This window comes from Aotus nancymaae, unplaced genomic scaffold (genome assembly GCF_030222135.1).
Source record: "Aotus nancymaae isolate 86718 unplaced genomic scaffold, 86718_ANA_hifiasm-v0.15.2.pri h1tg000053l, whole genome shotgun sequence".
NCBI lineage: Eukaryota > Metazoa > Chordata > Mammalia > Primates > Aotidae > Aotus > Aotus nancymaae.
Genome location: NW_026988467.1, coordinates 18032632 through 18047030, shown reverse-complemented (window position 1 = coordinate 18047030; position 14399 = coordinate 18032632). Strand labels below are relative to the sequence as shown.

Sequence of the window (14399 nt, the reverse complement as noted above, 5' to 3'; positions counted from 1 at the left end):
CGCTCCACTACTTTGAGATTTGGAGACTTCATGGCAAAACCCCATCTCCACTAAAAATACAAAAATTAGCTGGGCATGGTGGCATGCACCTCTAATCCCAGCTATTTAGGGAGGCTGAGGCACGAGAATCACTTAAACCCAGGAGGTGGAGGTTGCAGTGAGCCAAGATTGTGCCATTGCACTCCAGCCTCGGCGATAGAGCAATACTCTGTCTCAAAAAAAAAAAAAGAAAAGAAAAGAAAACAAAAAGCAATGCTTAGGCATTCATTATCCGAAGAGTAGGATGGGAGGAGCTGGTTCTTGGGTCCTTATGGCAGTCAAATGTAAGGACCTCTGGGGAGCGCCAGACCCGAAGGAGGCCCCGGCACGGGTGGCTTTCCCACAGTTCCTCACTAGCACGAGTCAGGGGTCTCAGGACAGGGTGCCCACAAAGGCCTAGGGAAGGTTCTGAATGGGCCTCACAACTGTGCTTCCCAAAGCTCACTGCGCATCAGAGTCCTCTGGGAAACTTTTTCAAAGATACAGCTTCCTCATCAGGCATGGCGGCTCATGCCTGTAATCTCAGCACTTTGGGAGGCCAAGGCAGGTGGATCACTTGAGTCCAGGAGTTTGAAACCAGCCATGGTCAACATGGTGAAACTCCGTCTCTACTAAAAATACAAAAATTAGCTGGGTGTGGTGGTGCACACCTGTAGTCCCAGCTACTCAGGAGGCTGAGGCACAAGAATCGCTTGAATCTGGGAGGCAGAGGTTGCAGTGAGCCAAGATTGTGCCACTGCACTCCAGTCTGAGTGACAGAGCGAGACTCCGTCTCAAAAAAAAAAAAAAAAAAAAAAAATACAGCTTCCTGAACTTAAATCAGGATTACCTAGAATGAGACCTGGGGTGTGTCCTTTTTATTACTGCCTCCTCAGACCAAGCACAGTAGCTCATGCCCACATTCCCAGGACTTTGGGAGGCTGAGGTGGGCAGATCGCTTGAGCCCAAACCAGGCTGGGCAACATAGGGAGACCTGGTCTTTACAAAAAAAATTTTTTTAATTAGCTGGGCGTCGTGGCATGAACCTGTAGTCCCAGCTACTGGGGAGGCTGAGGTGGGAGGATCTCTTAAGCCAGAAGGTCGAGGCTGCAGTGAGCCAAAATCGTGCCACTGTACTGCCTGGGCAACAGAGTGAGACCCTGCCTCAAAAAAAAAAAAAAAAAGTTTCCTCAAAAAAATTAGATGTAGTCAGCCCAGTTCTAGTCCTCAGTCTAAGGTTGTTCCATTCCTTAGTGCAAACATTTGGGATGAATCTTAGGGAAGGGTGCAATCAACTTCTCTTTGCCTCTGGTGCCCCCTGGTGGAGTATAGGGGTTAAAAATCTATTTCCTTCATCTCCAGCCTCCAACCAGCACACCCCTCCCAATGCACAAGAAAGTGGGCTTTTACCTTCAGAACATGGCATAGGCCCGTTGCCAATTTATCTGAAGTATTTTTAACTTAGCTTGAATTTTTTAATTTAAATTTCCTCGCTTACCCATTGAAGTATGTGTGATTATTTGAATATAAATAGGATGTTTTAAATTCCTCCATATAGCTGGGTACAGTGGCTCACGCCTATAATTCAAACACTTTGAGAAGCCTAGACAGGAATATCTCTTGAGCCCAGGAGTTTGAGACCAGCATGGACAACATGGCAAAACCCTGTCTCTACAAAAAATTTTAAAAATCAGCTGGGTGTGGTAGTGTGTGCTTGAGCCCAGGAGGTTGAGGCTGCAGTGAGCTCCACATGCATCCCTGCACTCCAGCCTGGGCTACAGAGCAAGATGCTGTCTCTAAAATAAACATATACATAAATAAAGTTGTTGACCAGGCACTGTGGCCCACATCTGTAATCCCAGTATTGAGAGGCTGAGGCAGGCAGATCACCTGAGGTCAGGAGTTCAAGACCAATCTGGCCAACATGGTGAAACCCCGTCTCTATTAAAAATATAAAAATTAGTCAGGCATGATGGTACACACCTGTAATCCCAGCTACTTGGGAGGCTGACACAGGAGAATCACTTGAACCCAGGAGGCAGAGGTTGCAGTGAACGGAGATCACACCACTGCACTCCAGCCTGGGCAACAGAGTGAAACTTCATCTCAAAATAAAGTTCTCAAAATCTTCCCATGGCTGTGGGGCTCACCTGGAGGAGGCAGAGTGACTCTTAGTGGAAATGTCATATCCATCTCACTGCACTCCCTACTCACCCTTCCCCTCTGCACCAGAGAAGTCATTGAAATCCCAAATAGTCCGTGACTATTCACCATTATTTTCAAAACCTTTTCTGGTCTCAGGATCCTTCTACACTCTTAAAAATTATTGGACCCACAAAAAGCTTTTTCATTTGTGTGGGTTATATTGATTTTTTTTTTTTTTTTTTTTTTTTTTGATACAGTCTTGCTCGGTCGCCCATGGTGGAGTGCAGTGGTGCAATCTCGACTCACTGCAACCCCTGCCTCCCAGGTTCCAGTGATTCTTCTGCCTCAACCTCCTGAGTAGCTGGGATTACAGGTCCCCGCCACCATGCCCAGCTAATTTTTGTATTTTTAGTAGAGACGGGGTTTCGTCATGTTGGCTAGGCTGATCTGAAACTCCTGACCTCAGGTGATCCACCTGCCTCGGCCTCCCAAAGTGCTAGGATTACAGGTGTGAGCCACCACACCGGGCCCTGATTTTTATTAAAATTTTATGGACAATAACTTTTCAAAAAATTAATGAAAAGAGAGGTATCATTTTACTTTTTGCAAATGTTTGAAATGTCTGACTTAAAGAAAGACAGCTGGATTCTCATATCTGATTCTGCAGTCAGTCTGTTACCATATGTTGTTTTGATATATAGAAAGAATTCTTGCCTCGCACAGGAATTTCGTTGGGAAAGTGAGGGATATTTTAATAGTCTTTTCAGGTACTTGTGTGTGTTATTCAGCTACTATACCAAAACTCAAAAAGTGATCGTTTTTTAAAGGTTAATTGTAATATGGAATCTGAAACCACATCCAGGAACTTTTTTTTTTCTCTTTTGAGACAGTCTCACTTTATCACCCAGGTGATCTCAGCTCACTGCAGCCTCAACCTTCCCAGGCTCAGGTGATTCTCCTGCCTCAGCCTCCTGAGTAGCTCGGACTACAGGTGTGCACCACCACAACTGGCTAATTTTTGTATTTTTTGTACAGATAGGTTTCACCATGTCACCCAGGCTGGAAGTTTTGTAATTTTTTTGTAAAGATAGGGTTTCACCATGTTGCCCAGGTTGGTCTCAAACTCCTGGGCTCAAGCAATCCTCCCACCTCAGCCTCCCAAAGTACTAGGATTACAGGCATGAGCCACCATGGCCAGCCTTCATGAACTTTTCATACTCCATTACACTAAAATCCATTGGTCTCTCTTGCATTTTGAATGGATCTTTTACCCAGGTGTGATTTTGTGACATCATACATTCGTCATTTGGAGAACAACGGTTCACTGAATTTTACAGATCTTCCAAATGGTGATACTTTCATTATACAATATCAGAAAAAAATTCACATTTGTTAATATCACTGCTGACCTCATGAGAAAAGCCTCTAATTGTTATTGATAAGCTGTCAAATTTGTGGTAGCCAATATAAGTTACAGGAGTGAGCCACTGCCCCCGGTCATAATTATTAATTTCATTACATCTCGACCCCGGAATACAAGTTTTTCAGAACTTTAATTTTTGCCTGAAAAATTCAACATTTAAAAAAACTCATATTTTTATCATCGGCAACAGATGGCTGAGTTGTTTTCCTTGAGGTGATAAGCTCACTTTATTTATTTTAAAGAAAACATCTGCCAGATCTCCAAGTCTGAAATTCTGTAGTTTGCCAGTCAGCCCAAAAGTACCATCAGAGTTTCATGAAAAAAGCAGAATGCTTTATATGTGGATTTCCCACTGGTCACATGGAATATTAAAAAGTCTTCTGCCAGGTGCAGTGGCTCATACCTGCAATCCCAGCACTTCAGGAGACTGAGGTGGGAGGATCGCTCAATGAGCCCAGGAGTTCAAAACCAGCCTGGGAAACACAGCAAGACTCCACCTCTATAACATTATTTTTTAAAAAACAGGCCAGGCGCAGTGGCTCACACCTGTAATCCCAGCACTTTGGGAGGCCAAGGCGGCCATGGATCACGAGGTCAGGAGTTTGAGACCAGCCTGGCCAATATGGTGAAATCCCATCTCTACTAAAAATACAAAAAATTAGCTGGGCGTGGTGGTGCACGCCTGTAATGCCAGCTGGTCTGGAGGCTGAGACAGAAGAATCACTTGAACCCAGGAGGTGGAGATTGCAGTGAGCCGAGATCGCACCACTGCACTCCAGTCTGGGCAACAGAGCGAGACTCCATCTCAAAAAAAAAAGAAAAAAAACATCAGCCAGGAATGGTCACAAGTGCCTGTAGTCCCAGCTACTTGAGAGCCTACGGTGGGAGAACAGCTTGAGCCCAGGAGTTTGAGACTGTAGTTGATCATGCCACCGCACTCCAGCCTGGGTGACAGAACGAGACCCTGTCTCTTAAAAAAAAAAAAGAAAGAAGTCTTGTATTCAGGGATCGAGATGTGATGAAATTAATAATTATGACCAGGGGCAGTGGCTCACGCCTAGAATCCCAGCACTTTGGGATGCAAGGTGGACAGGTCACTTGAGGCCAGGAGTTCAAGACCAGCCTGGCCAACATGACGAAATTGTCTCTGCTAAAAATATAAAAAATTAGCCATGTGTGATGGCACACACCTGTAATCACAGCTACTAAGGTGGCTAAGGCAGGAGAATCACTTGAACCTGGGAAGTGTGGATTGCAGTGAACCGAGATCACGTCACTGCACTCCAGCCTGGGCAACAGAGTGAGACTCTGCCTCAAAATAAACAAGTAAATAAATAAGCTGCTTCATCAAGGATGTTGTAAGTGAAGATGCTAGTGAGGAACTCTGGGCTCAGCAACCACCGCAGCTGCCCTGGATCATGTCAGGCTCCAGCAGGTTTAGCCACTGTTGCTTTTGCATCATCCATGCAAGTGACACAATGGAAAAGGGAAATCACATCTTAATGTTATTATGAAAATAGTTTTGATTTCGGCTGGGCATAGTGGGCTCACCCCTGTGATACCAGCACTTTGGGAGGCTGAGGTAAGCAGATCACCTGAGTTCAAAACCAGCCTGGCCAACATGGTGAAACTCCATCTCTAGTCAAAATACAAAAATTAGCCAGAGGTGGTGGTGGGCACCTGTAATCCCAGCTTTACTTGGTAGGCTGAGGCAGGAGAATCACTTGAACCCAGGAGGCAGAGGTTGCAATGAGCCGAGGTCACGCCACTGCTTACTCTAGCCTGGGTGACAAGAGTCCCTTCTCAAATAAATAAAATAGTTTCAATTTCAGGGATCCCTTAAAAGGGTCTTGAGGACCCTCCCACCCACGTATCAACAGCCCACACTTTGAGAACTGCTAATAGATACTGTTCAAGCCTTGATGATGGGTAACTTTTCAAAATCTTTTCTCTTCTTTTCCTTTTTCTTTTTTTTGAGACAGAATCTTGCTCTGTTGCCCAGGTTGGAGTGCAATGGCATAATCTCAGCTCACTACAACCTCTGGCTCCTGAGTTTAAGCAATTCTCATGCCTTAGCCACCCGAGTAGCTGGGATTACAGGTGTGGGCCACCACGCTTGGCTAATTTTTTTGTATTTTTAGTAGAGGCAGGGTTTTGCCATGTTGGCCAAGCCAGTCTTGACTCCTGGCCTCAAGTGATCCGCTCACTTCAGCCTCCCAAAGTGCTGGGATTACAAGCGTGAGCCACTGCTCACTGATGCTTCAAAATATAATAGTCCTTCCTGCTCTTTTTAGGGCCTCAGTATTCCACTGTGTGATATGACATCATTAATTAACTGATTCCTTATTTGTAGACAGTCAGGTGTTCTCTAGTTTTCTCCTAAAAAACAGTTCTTCACCCAGGCACAGTGGCTCATGCCTGTAATCCCAGCACTTTGGGAGTCCAAGGCAGGAGGGTGGCTTGAGGCTCAGAAGTCGAAGCTGCAGTGAGCCACGATCACACTGCTGCACTCCAGCCTAGACGACAGAGCGAGAGCCTGTCTCAAAACAGTCAGTCCTGGGCCGGGCGCGGTGGCTCACGCCTGTAATCCCAGCACTTTGGGAGGCCGAGGCGGGTGGATGACGAGGTCAAGAGATCGAGACCATCCTGGTCAACATGATGAAACCCCATCTCTACTAAAAATACAAAAAATTAGCTGGGCACGGTAATGTGTGTCTGTAATCCCAGCTACTCAGGAGGCTGATGCAGGAGAATTGCCTGAACCCAGGAGGCAAGGGTTGCGGTAAGCCGAGATTGCGCCATTGCACTCCAGCCTGGGTAACAAGAGCGAAACTCCGTCTCAAAAAAAAAAAAAAAACAAAAAAACAGTCAGTCCTTCTGTAGATGTCCTTGTACTTGTGTGCACTTGGACCTGGGGTGAGGGAGCGTCCTCATTTTTAAACACCCTTGATTCCAATCCCAAAGCTGCCCTCTAGGCATGCTGTCTCCGCCTGCTTCCCGCCCTGTGCTGAGGCCTCCCAAATGAATGCGTGTTGCTTGCAGGTGGAGCATGACCCCGCCCATGGTGAACGCCTACTACTCACCCACCAAGAATGAGATTGTGTTTCCGGCTGGGATCCTGCAGGCACCATTCTACACCCGCTCCTCACCCAAGTAGGCTGCCTCTGCTGCTCCTATCCCAACTCTTTCCCCAGCCCTCAGTGGACTCCCAGCCCAGCTCAGCCCTGTGGCCCATACGACCAAGCCAATCTCACCATGTGATCTTTGCCCCAGTGGTCCAGGTGGCTTGGGATGTCAGAGAGGTTGCAGAGGAAGCAACATCCTCACCCACCTTCCTTCCCTCCAGGGGTCTCTGAGATCTGGAAGTCCTGCACAGTGGGTTATTGGGAGCGTCTCATGGAATCAAGAGCCCTACATAACGCCCCTGTGACAATGTTCTAACACAGTCAGAGCCAGGGAGTGGGGAGGGTTAAGGCTGCTGGCTCAATTTGAATCCCACCTCTGCTAGTTGATGATTGTGTGGCCCTTGGCAAAGCAATTGACCCCTTCCCAGCCTTGGATTACTCATGAATAGAGCTGGTCAGTGATGTCCATTGCTAACTCTTTTGGAAAGACTGAAGAGGACCGTTCAGTCTGTAGAGCATCTAGCACAGTGCGTGGTGCCCAGTGGGCACAGCTGACCACACAGACTCTGCCTAGCCTCTGTTGGGCTTCAGGGGCCTTGCTGGAGACTCAGGCTGTGACCACACCCCTATCCACACAGAGCCCTGTGGAATTTTGTTATGTCTCCAAGCCCAGGAAGTGAAGGTCACATACCTGGGCAAGAGTGAGAGGCCCTCCTCTCAAAGCATCACCTTCTCCTTTGTGTCCTTCCCTCCAGGGCCTTAAACTTTGGTGGCATCGGTGTCGTCGTGGGCCACGAGCTGACTCATGCTTTTGATGATCAAGGTACAGGTTCTAGCTGGGCACGTTGGCTCATGCCTGTAATCTCAGTGCTTTAAGAGGAGGATTGCTTGAGGCCAGGAGTTGGAGACCAGCCTGGGCAACATAGCAAGACCTCCATCTCTACTAAAAAAAAAATTAGGTCAGGCATGGTGGCTCACACCTGTAATCCCAGCACTGTGGGAGGCCAAGGCAGGTGGATCACCTGAGGTCAGGAGTTCAAGACCAGTCTGGCCAACATGGCGAAACTCTGTCGCTGCTAAAAATACAAAAATTACCAGGCATGGAGGCAGGTGCCTATAATCCCAGCTACTCAGGAGGCTAAGGCAGAATTGTTTGAATCTGGGAGGCCGAGGTTGCAGTGAGCTGAGATTGCACCACTGCACTCCAGCCTGGGTGACAGAGTGAGACTCCGTCTCAAAAAATAAAATAAAATAAAATTTATCTACTAAGAAAGTAAGAATTTAGCCAGGGGTGGTGGCAAAATTTTAATAGTCCTAGCTACTCGGAAGGCTGAGTGGGAGGCTCACTTGAGCCTAGTTTGAGGCTATAGTGAACTATGATTAAGATTGCACCACTGACTGGTACCGGTTCCTTGATCCCCTTCAGACTGGGCCAGTCATCTTCCAGGCCCCACTGCCTCTGTTTTCTGCACCCTTCACTTCTGAGGGTCTTAGCTTTGGACCAGGTGCGGTGGCTGACACCTGTAATCCCAGCACTTTGGGAGACTGAGGTGGGCAGATCACCTGAGGTTGAGAGTTCAAGACCAACCTGACCAACATGGTGAAACCCCGTCTCTACTAAAAATACAAAAATTGGCTGGGCATGATGGTGCATGCCTGTAATCCCAGCTACTCAGGAGGCTGACGCAGGAGAATTGCTTGAACCCGGGAGGTGGAGGTGTGGTGAGCTGAGATCGTGCCATTGCACTCCAGCCTGGGTAACAAGAGTGAAACTCTGTCTCAAGAAAAAAAAAAGGAGTATGATGGTTCCAGCCTCCTGTGTTGACCGGGAGGATTGTGTGAAACGTGGTAAAGCTCCCTGCTCTCGGAAGTTGTCGAGCACTAGGGGTCCTATTAGGTTTAACAGGGGATGCCTATTTCTCCACTGCTCCAGAGACTTCTCCAGTCCAACTGCAGTCAGGGGAGTTGAAGTCAGTCCCTCCTCCTCAACTAATGTCCAAAATCGTCCTCATTGCCTCCTGCCTTGGGGACTCCCAGGCGGAGATGGAAGAGGCAGAGACTTGCGTGGCCTGGGCCTGTCTTGTGATCCTAGGTCAGCCGGTTCCATCTGCCTCTTCCTAGGCATCTGTTACTCAGGGTCAGGGGCCCTCAGCCAGTGTTGAAAACAGGCCTGTAATCCCAGCACTTTGGGAGGCCGAGGCGGGCAGACCACTTGAGGTCAGGAGTTTGAGACCAGCCTAGCCAACATGGTAAGACCCTGCCTCTACTAAAAAAAAAAAAAAAAAAATTAGCCAGGTGTGGTGGTGTGTACCTGTAATCCCAGCTACTCTGGAGGCTGAGGGATGAGAATCACTTGAACCCAGGAGGCAGAGATTGCAGTGAGCCGAGATTGCACCACTGCACTCCAGCCTGGGTGACAGAGTGAGACTCTGTCTCAAAAAAAAAAAAGAAGAAAAAGAAGAAAGAAAACAAACCAAGCCCTACTAAGCCTTGGGCCACGCTGGGGCTTTCCCTGAATCTCCCTCCTCCATCCTCTCCTGCCTCTGACCGGCCACCCCATCTACGTCCCTCGGTACTCACAGAGACCTCTCGCAGTGCTGGCTGGAGGATGTGGGTGGACAGATGAACCACTTCTCACCGGGAGCGGGGAGGAGCAGCAGGTCCCCGCTCTGCCACTCCCTCCCTTGACACAATGCCTCCCTCTGACCCACAGGACGGGAGTATGACAAGGATGGGAACCTCCGGCCGTGGTGGAAGAACTCATCAGTGGAGGCCTTCAAGCGTCAGACGGAGTGCATGGTGGAGCAGTACAGCAACTACAGCGTGAACGGGGAGCCGGTGAACGGGCGGCACACCCTGGGGGAGAACATCGCCGACAACGGGGGCCTCAAGGCGGCCTATCGGGTGAGAGCCCTTCTCCCCACACAAGCCCAGGCCCAGGCCTGGCTCCATCCAGAGGCCTGTCCGTAGAGGATCGTCATGGACAGGTGGGGCCGGCACGGCAGCCCTGCCTGCTTTCATTTCCTCTTCCGCAAAAAGGGTGGTGGTGAGGACCAATTGAGAGGCTGACTGTGGAGGCCTCGGTCGCAGCACTTGGTACCAGAAGGCTTTGTGCTCTGAGTCTGGCCTGACAGAGACACAGGAAGGGGCTCGGGCTGGACCCGCCTGAAGAGCCTACCTGTTCCCACCTTTGCAGGGGAAGCCACCACCAAGTCAGTCAGTAGTGGGTCTGGGAGGCTCCTGGGGACCAAGCAGCCAGGGCAAGGAACACTGGTCATGGGGCCAGTTCTGGGTTCAAGTCCTGGCCCTGGAGGAAGTCACTGAACCTCCTTGAGCCTAATTTAACTTGGCTGTGAATAGCTACTAACTGCGTTATTGGGTTGTTGGGAAGATAAGACGACTTGGACACAGCCTGACCCAGAGAGGCACTCAGAGATGTTCGCTGAGGCAGCTGTGAGAGGTAACAGGCCACGAGAGAAAAGCAGGCATCTGTCAGAGAGATTCAGACAGGACTTCCTCCCAAACACGGCAATAAGAGCAGAAATCCATAGAGCCGTCATTTATTGTAGCCTTATTAAGTGCCAGGCTTGGAGTATTCCCAGCAGCTTTATAATTAGGTATTATAATCCCCATTTTGCAGATAAGCAAACTGAGCCCAGAAACATTGGACAGGTTGCTTAAAGTCCACGAGTCAGTGACAATGTATTGAGAATCTTCTACCCAGCAGGGCTGTGTATGAAGCTCATCCTGCTCTCAACAAGCCTACACTCTTAGTGGCAGCTAGAAGGGGAAGAGAGGCAAATAAATACATAATATATCTGTAAGATAACGTCAGCTATTGATAAGGTGATAAATATAAACTAGGGCTCAGTACTGAGGAATAATGGGGGGACGCTGGCCACGGCAGGCCTCCTGGAGGGTGTGACATTTGCATTGAGACCTAAATGATGAGGAAGAGCCTGGGAAAAGCTGGGGACATGGTCTCAGCAAAAGGAAAAGCAAGTGCAGAGGCCACGAAGTAGACACAAGCTTGGCACGTCCAAGGATGGGAAGAAGGGCGGGGCAGAGTGGAGGGAAAGCAGGGACCAGAGCACTCCAGGCCTCTGTCGGCTGAGGAGTGAGCTTGGGTTTTACTCTGGTTATGATAGACACGATAGAGTTTTTAAATAGAAGAATGACATGATTCAACTCATCCTTTAAAACAGGGGTCGGCCGGGCATGGTGGCTCATGCCTGTAATCCCAACACTTTGGGAGACCGAGGTGGGCGGATCACTTAAGGCCAGGAGTTCAAGTCCTGACTGGCCAACATGGTGAAACCTCGTCTCTAGTAAAAATATAAAAATTAGCTACTTGGGAAGCTGAGGCATGAGAATCGCTTGAACCCAGGAGGCAGAGGTTGCAGTAAGCCGAGATTGTGCCACTGCACTCCAGCCTGGGTGACAGAGCAAGACTGTGTCTCAAATAAATAAATAAAAATAAAACAAGAGTTGGCTGGGTGCCATGGCTCACACCAGTAATCCCAGCACTTTGGGAGGCCGAGGTAGGTGGATCACTTGAGCTTGACTTCAAGACCAGCCTGGGCAACATAGTAAAACCTCGTCTCTACCAAAAATACAAAAAAAATTAGCTGAGCATGGTGGCACACATCTGTGGTCCCAGTCACTCAGGAGGCCGAGGTGAGAGGATCGCTTGAGCCTGGGAGGTGGAGGTTGCAGAGAGCCGAGATTGTGCCAGTGCACTCCAGCCTGGGTGACAGAGTGAGACCCTGTCTCCAAAAATAAAATAAAATAAAAAAACAACTCAGTACAGCCCATGGGCCAAATCTAGCTGTAAGCCTATTTTTACAAGTGAAGTTTCTTGGGGTCGCAGCTGGATCCATTTGTTTCTATGTCTGTGGCTGTTTTTTTTTTATTTTTTATTTTTTTTTGAGACAGGGTATCACTCTCTTGCCCAGGCTGGAGTGCAGTGGCGATATCTCAGCTCACTGCAACCTCTGCCTCCCGAGTTCAAGTGATTCTCCTGCCTCAGCCTTCCAAGTAGCTGGGATTACAGGCAGGCACACACCACCACACCCAGCTAATTTTTGTATTTTTAGTAGAGACAGGGTTTCACCATATTGCCAGGCTAGTCTCAAACTCCTGCCCTCAGGTGATCTGCCCGCCTCAGTCTCCCAAAGTGCTGGGATTACAGGCTTGAGCCACCACATCTGGCCATGTGGCTGCTTTCATGCTGTAGTAGCAGAATTGAAACATTGCAGCGGTGACCGGTAGCCCACAAATCCCAATGCACTCACTCTCTGGCCCTCCACAGAAAAGGTTTGCCAGCACCTGCCTCCTGAGGTTTACTGAAGTTGCTTTGCCAGGCGGGGTATGGAATTGAATCAGCCTAAGTCAGAAGACTGATTAGAAAGCTGTTGTGAGGTTGTCCAGGCAAGAGACGGGGTAGACCAATGGGAAAGGAGAGCAGTGGTCAGTGTTGGTCTGAGAAAAGGAGAAGAATTGAAGAAGCGTTCTGGGTTTGGGGCCTGGGACAATGGATGGTGGTACCATTGACTGTGATGGGGAATGTGTGTCTGTGTGTCTGTGTGTGTGTCCTGATGATGGATAGTGGTACCATTGACTGTGTTAGGGAAAGAAGTGTGTGTGTGTGTGTGTGTATGTGTGTGTGTATGTGTGTGTGTGTATGTGTGTGTGTGTATGTATCTCTGTGTCTCTGTGTGTGTGTCTCTGTGTGTGTGTGTCTGTATGTGTCTCTGTGTGTGTATATATGTATGTCTCTGTGTGTGCATCTGTGTGTGTCTGTGTGTGCATCTGTGTGTGTGTCTCTGTGTGTGTCTGTGTGTGTATCTGTGTGTGTGTCTGTGTCTGTGTCTGTGTCTGTGTGTATGTCTGTGTCTGTGTGTGTCTGTGTATGTGTCTGTGTCTGTGTGTGTGTCTGTGTGTCTGTGTCTGTGTGTATGTCTCTCTGTGTGTGTATGTATCTCTGTGTGTGTCTGTGTGTGTGTCTCTATGTGTGTGTGTATGTCTGTATGTGTCTCTGTATGTGTATATATGTATGTCTCTATGTGTGCATCTGTGTCTGTGTGTGCATCTGTGTGTGTGTCTGTGTGTGTCTGTGTGTGTATCTGTGTCTGTGTATATGTCTGTGTCTGTGTGTGTCTCTGTGTGTGTGTGTATGTGTGTGTCCTGTCGTTCTATTTGTGCCATGTTAAGTTTGAACTGCATCTTGGCTGTCCAGCTGGCACAGTTGAATATACACCTCAGGGAAGAGGCTGGAGCTGAAGGTATAAATGTGAGAGCCATCAGCGCATAGAAGGTATTTGAAGCCATAGGGCTGAATGAGTACAGATCAAGAAGGGGGCTTCCCTAGGCTGAGCCCAGGCCCAGATCCCCAGAAACTGGTCCCTGCCCCAACATGGGGGAGCTCCCTGAGACCTCTATACCCATCCCCTCCTTCACCACCTACCATGGGAACCCTGAGCTTTGGTGTCCTCTCCTCCCAGGCCTACCAGAACTGGGTGAAGAAGAACGGGGCTGAGCAGACGCTGCCCACTCTGGGCCTCACCAATAACCAGCTCTTCTTCCTGGGCTTTGCACAGGTGAGTCCATTAGGAAAACATGCCACGCATGGTACATGCTGCCATCTCGATGTTTCGAGCCCAGAGAGCCAAAAGGCAAGTTCCCCACAGATTGAGAACATCCTAACTCACTGGACTGTGCACAGCGTATCTGCCCTGTCATTAGAGAGACACACAGAAGGGCCAGGAGTACTAATGAAGGGATTCCTGGATCTGGTGAATGAGAGGATGAGGTGACCACTCAGGGCCCTTCTGGCTCGAGGGTTCTAGAGATTTCTTTTTTATTATTATTATTTTTTTTAAGATGGAGTTTCACTCTTGTTGCCCAGGCTGGAGTACAACGGCGTGGTCTTGGCTCACTGCAACCTCTGCCTTCTGGGTTCAAGTGATTCTCCTGTCTCAGCCTCCTGAGTAGCTGGAATTACAGGCGCCCACTACCACCCCTGGCTAATTTTTGTATTTTTAGTAGAGATAGGGTTTCACCATGTTGGCCAGCTGGTCTCAAACTCCTGACCTCAGGTGATCTGCCCACCTCAGCCTCCCAAAGTGCTGGGATTACAAGCGTGAGCCACTGCCTGGCCGAGATTTCTTAAACTTAAGATACGCAGCCAGGCACAGTGGCTCACACCTGTAATCCCAGCACTTTGGGCAGCCAGGACAAGCAGATCGCCCGAGGTTAGGAGTTCGAGACCAACCTGGTCAACACAGCAAAACCCTGTCTCTATGAAAAAATGCAAAAAAAGTAGCCAGGCGTGGCGGTGGCCGCCTGTAGTCCCAGCTACTCAGGAGGCTGAGGCACAAGAATCACTTGAACCATGGAGGCAGAGGTTGCAGTGAACCAAGATCATGCCACTACACTCCAGCCTGGGAGACATAGCAAGATTCTGTCTCAAAAAAAAAAAAAAAAAAAAAAACCGATGCTCCAGGTCATCCCTTCAGTCGGCATTCAGCTGGTAGCCTTCTGCTGGCACTCAGAGCTACCAGGCCATTAGACAATTTGTTCTGCCCAGGAAATGAGATATCTGGACTAAATCCAGGCTTTTCCAACTGGTGTTTGGACACAGTCCTTTGTTCAGATGGAATGCAGGTGCCTCAGATAGAGATGCTGCA

At 48.8% G+C, this 14399-nt stretch overlaps 1 protein-coding gene across 3 annotated transcripts in view; it reads left to right on the top strand.

Moving 5' to 3' along the window:
• The window catches only part of ECE1 (endothelin converting enzyme 1), a 131503-nt gene that overhangs the window by 113387 nt on the left and 3717 nt on the right, over positions 1 to 14399 (top strand). For all 3 annotated transcript variants that reach the window (XM_021668296.2, XM_064363415.1, XM_064363414.1), the window contains 4 exons: positions 6629 to 6739; positions 7467 to 7534; positions 9425 to 9615; positions 13215 to 13310. In XM_021668296.2, coding sequence (XP_021523971.2) covers positions 6629 to 6739; positions 7467 to 7534; positions 9425 to 9615; positions 13215 to 13310 — 466 coding nt within the window. The remainder of the gene's footprint in view (positions 1 to 6628; positions 6740 to 7466; positions 7535 to 9424; positions 9616 to 13214; positions 13311 to 14399) is intronic.